Source organism: Triticum urartu, chromosome 7 (genome assembly GCF_003073215.2).
Source record: "Triticum urartu cultivar G1812 chromosome 7, Tu2.1, whole genome shotgun sequence".
NCBI classification, from domain to species: domain Eukaryota; kingdom Viridiplantae; phylum Streptophyta; class Magnoliopsida; order Poales; family Poaceae; genus Triticum; species Triticum urartu.
This window is the reverse complement of record NC_053028.1, coordinates 7,654,946-7,659,503: the sequence shown is the minus strand read 5'-3', so window position 1 is coordinate 7,659,503 and position 4,558 is coordinate 7,654,946. Positions and strand designations below refer to the sequence as shown.

General features: G+C 44.7%; 1 protein-coding gene across 1 annotated transcript; it reads left to right on the top strand.

Moving 5' to 3' along the window:
• The first annotated feature begins 280 nt into the window (after positions 1 to 280).
• Positions 281 to 2,902, top strand: LOC125524828 (DNA-directed RNA polymerase V subunit 7-like). The gene is made up of 2 exons (XM_048689855.1): positions 281 to 388; positions 2,188 to 2,902. Exon 2 carries the CDS (start codon positions 2,198 to 2,200, stop codon positions 2,723 to 2,725), a length of 528 nt encoding a protein of 175 aa, XP_048545812.1. The 5' UTR covers positions 281 to 388; positions 2,188 to 2,197; the 3' UTR covers positions 2,726 to 2,902.
• The last annotated feature ends 1,656 nt before the right edge of the window (positions 2,903 to 4,558 follow it).

Sequence of the window (4,558 nt, the reverse complement as noted above, 5' to 3'; positions counted from 1 at the left end):
TAAAATTACTTATTTGAAAATTTTACAAAAAATTAGGAAATAATTCATGAATTTGGAAAAAAAATCACCAATTTGAAAAAAACCCGAAAAAACCGGGCCGAAAAAAACAGTAACGAAAATAAAAAGAGCGGAACCTTCCCAAAATCGATTGGGAGCTTCACAGAAACGTGCGTGCGTAGATGGGCCGGCCCAGTAAATCTAGCGAAGGGAACAGCGTGACCGGCGCTAAATAGGATTTCGCCGCATGGACTTCCTTCTCCGCTCCGCGAACCAGCCCACCGAACCGAACCACACTCGTCTTCTCCTCCTCCCCGTCGTCTTCTCCACTGGACTCCCCTCGACTCGGCTGGAGGCGGCGTGGACGTGGTACGGTTCCTTCACCCCAACGGTAAGGAATCCCTTCGCCCGCCTCAGATCCTTGATCTTTCGCTCGCAAATCGAACTCGTTCTCCCTCCGGCAACAACCCAGTTAGTCGCGGATTGTTTGCTCTTGGGCCTTGGCGCGTGGCGATTGAATTCTCGGGTCGCGGCGGCTTGCGGGATGCATCCGCCCGCTGCGCATCCCGTTAGGGTTTACTGCCTTTTACCCCCAAATCCTTCCATTTTCGTGCGTGTTTGATATGATGGCTTTGACATGATCTCGTTTCCCCCAAATATTGTGGGGTTTAACTAAACCCTCACCCGGTGCTTTAAGTCTGCCCCTAGAGTCTAGAGAGGAGTCGAGTTGATGTATTTCCTGAGAATTGGGGTAAAGATGTGCTACTCGTATTGATACTAGAGCAGGTAATTCTTTTAGAGTCTTCAAAAGTCTGGAATTCATTGTGAGAAAGTGTCCCTCTTTTTATGGCGCCTGACTATAGAACCAGGTTGAACTTTGCATTTGAAGGACATATGATCTGGGTCATTTTCTCATTAAAATTATGTTTCTCAGTTATCTTATCTCGAAATTGCACAGTAATCTGCAACAAAGAATTAACTGGTGCTTACAGCACGGTAATGGACTTGGTGCTTGTATGTACTGGTGTTTTTTTCATTTAGTACTGATCGATCATGTTAAGACTTAAGAGTGTTGTCATGCCCTCATAACAAAAGCTTGAGCCGACTAATTTGAGCAGGCAAGAAGCTGTGATTTTCTTAATAACTGGCAGGAAGATGTGATTGATTAGGTCATGTTCAGTAAGTTTATAGCAATAGTAAACCCATTCTGGCCTTTTGGTCATTACAGTAGGCTACCCCACTTCCAAAATTATCATAAATAATAGTAGAAATCTAGTAGTGCTAATAGTTGGGATCTTGGGAGTTGGGATGGTAGACCACAGCAAGAGATGTCCTCTCTAGTGTTGACTTAAGCATAGGCAAATGAACTAGCCGGGATCTTGTGTATGCAATAACGCTACAGACCACACACGGTCCAATACACTGGTGCCTGCGTGTGCATGTCAATTGCGCATAGAGGTGTTTGATTGCTGAGCTGTAGCCGCGTTGGTTAAATGGGAATCACCTTATTGTTTTGGATTTTTCTTATTTTCCTTAACTATAGTTTGTATTGAGGTTGGTGCGAAATTTTCATACAAGAATGCTTCAGCACTATTCTTTTGGTAAATTTGTATAATTTGGCAAAGAGTTCCCTCTTTAGAATAATTGTGTATGTTATACAGCAAATAGGTTTAAATTCCTGAGAGTGTATAATTCACAGCAAATAAAAACCATGAATGTGAGCTTTCACTATAGCATGCGTAGTATATTATTTTGTTTTCTATAAAAAGTAGAAACACCATGGCTCTGTGTTCATCTGTAGGAAATCTCAAGTAGAAACACTTTGTCCTTTACATTTCCCCCTCTTTACTACTACCTCCGATCCTAATAAGTGTCGCAGTTTTGAACTAACTCCAGTTCAAAACTGTGAAACTTATTTTGGATCGTAGGGAGTACTCACTCTGTAAAGAAATATAAGAGCGTCTAGATCACTACTTTTACGGAGGGAGTAGTATTTTCTTTATTGCTGATAGTTTGATTTGATGTTTGTTTATGGACAGTAAATTTGCAATGGGTTGCCCTATATAATAGAAGGAAATCTCGTTTTTGTTTTTCTGCCCTGTAATCCTAAAGCACGAAGCATACTATTCAGTGAAGGATTGTTGCACCACTTGAAGGCCTATGTTCATGTTTAAATTTGACTTTTGGCAGGTAGTCAACCATGGTTTTCCTTCAGACAGAGATGTGCTGGAATGTAGTGATCTCAGCTGGTCAGCTGAGCCCCAAGGGTCTGCTGCTCCGCAAGTCTATCATTGTGCGTCTTCTGGAGGACGTAACCAACAGGAAGGCCTCCAAGGAGCATGGCTACTACATTGCTGTCAATGGGCTGAAGGAGATATCTGACGGGAAAATTCGTGAGCTGACCGGAGATGTTCTTTTCCCGGTCACATTCACCTGCATCACTCAGAGGCCTATGAAGGGCGAGATCTTGGTCGGCTCCGTGGAGAAGATCCTCAAGCATGGCGTGTTCCTCAAATCTGGGCCGATGGAAAACATCTTCATGCCGGCGAAGTCAATGAGCGACTACAAGTACATGGGCGGTGAGAACCCCATGTTCATGAAGGACTACTCGAAGCTGGAGAAGCACACCATCGTGCGCTTCAAGGTCATGGGGTTCTGCTGGATGGAAGCAGATCGCCAGTTCCGGCTCCTCGCGACGATGGCTGGTGATTTCCTTGGGCCGCTGTGATCAGCTTCGACAGGTTAACCATGGTCCCTGATTTATATTTTGTTATCCTGGTGGGTGATTGGATGGGTCTGCGATGTGTTACGTCTAATCTAATTTGCTGTCTGTACTTCGTTGTCGTGATGACTGATGGCACATAGTTGTTTTAACTTGTCGAGTTGATGCGAGCTCTAGCTGTGATGCCAACGATATCTCGCTCCATATTTCAACACATCAGTGCGCGGGCGTGGGTGTGTGTGGTTTGAATTTACTAGGATCATGTGCATCGGAATTTCTATCCCAGGCAAAAATGCATAATCCATTTACTCGGACTTTAGAAACTCTATAATAAACATACTCATGCAGGAAGCAACAGCATGGCAAGTCCACAAGCAGGCGACTTCGAGCGCCAGGTTCCCGAGTAAATCACAATTGACATGACTGGGGGAACCTTAAACCTTGTAAAAAGAATACGAAACTACTATACGGGATGACGTTTCCCTAGCCGATTTGATGATGATAGTAAATCTGCGGCTGGGCTGCAATTTCTACTATGCATGGACGGTTCTAACCATAGCGTCATGCAAACATCGGCTGGTGCCTGGTTCTCGATGCACAAGACTCCTGAACCTCGTGTACAGGTGGAGGTGGGGCGATACAAGGACCCGTCAGCAATACTTGAATGATGACACTTACGATGGTGGGTAACAACACTTCTGGTGCAAAATCTGTTTGAGTTCAGAGGAGGATATGATGCATGCATTACTGAACTGTACTCATGCGAGAAGGTTTTGGAACGAAACCCCGCAGTGGCTGCATGTTAAGCGACCAGACCTACACCCTCTTACTTGGGTTAAGGATGTCTTGTGTGAGTCTCTGTTTTCAGATTCTGATAGAGCAAAACTTGTGTCTATTATGTGGGCTATTTGGACTTCATGCAACAACATCACACATGACAAAGGAGAGTTTGATCCTGTTCGGTCCATGAAGCACATACAGGAAGCTTTAGCGATTTTAGAGTTACCTCAAGATCATGCTCGAATCTTGCCTGGTCATGGTTGGAGGCCGCCGGATGATGGGTGGATAAAAATCAACGTCGACGGTAGCATTGCCATGGAGTCCCGCCGAGGAGGGGTTGGAGGGGTAGCACGTTCTCCGTCTGCTTTCAAGGCTGCATGGTGTAAGCCATACTATGGAATCACAGACCCTCTTCTGGCTGAAGCGTTGGCTCTTCGAGATGGCGTAATTTTTGCAAAGCTTCGAGGTTATGATCAAGTCATCTTGGAGACGGATAGCCAAGAGGTTGTTAACCTCTGGCACTCGCGCCATGATTTTTCAGTGGTGGCGCCGATTCTTGACGAGATTGGGGAGCACGCCAGCTCTTTTAAATTTTTTCTTATTCAACATGTGTTGAGATCAGCAAATTTTTCTGCTCACCTTTGTGCGAAACAAGCTAGCACGATGGATGTAACAGATTGTTGGTTAGACCCTATTCCTAGTTTACTTGTAACTAGCCTCCTGGCAGATATTGCCGGGGTGGTTTCTGTTGAATAAAACTTCCCAATTTGCCCCGCAAAAAAAAAACAACACTTCTGGTGGAAGTTAAAAAAACACTTCCCATGAAAGCATAGTTTCTTTTCCGCGCAACGAGAACATGCAAATTTTTTTCTTCAAAACCTAGGGAAAACCAAGCAAAAAACAAAACAAAAAACAAAGAAATACGAAAAAACAAAATCCCAGAGGGAGCGCCAGCACGCGGCATGTGGAGGCGGTTGGACACACCACTTGCACTGCTACCACTTCACCAAAAGTGGCCCTTGAAGGTCACTCGGAAGGAGTAACCTCCAGTAAGTTGCT

Bases quoted from the DNA above. Each gene is read 5' to 3' on its own strand.
- LOC125524828 (XM_048689855.1), top strand. From the start codon at position 2,198: ATGGTTTTCCTTCAGACAGAGATGTGCTGGAATGTAGTGATCTCAGCT.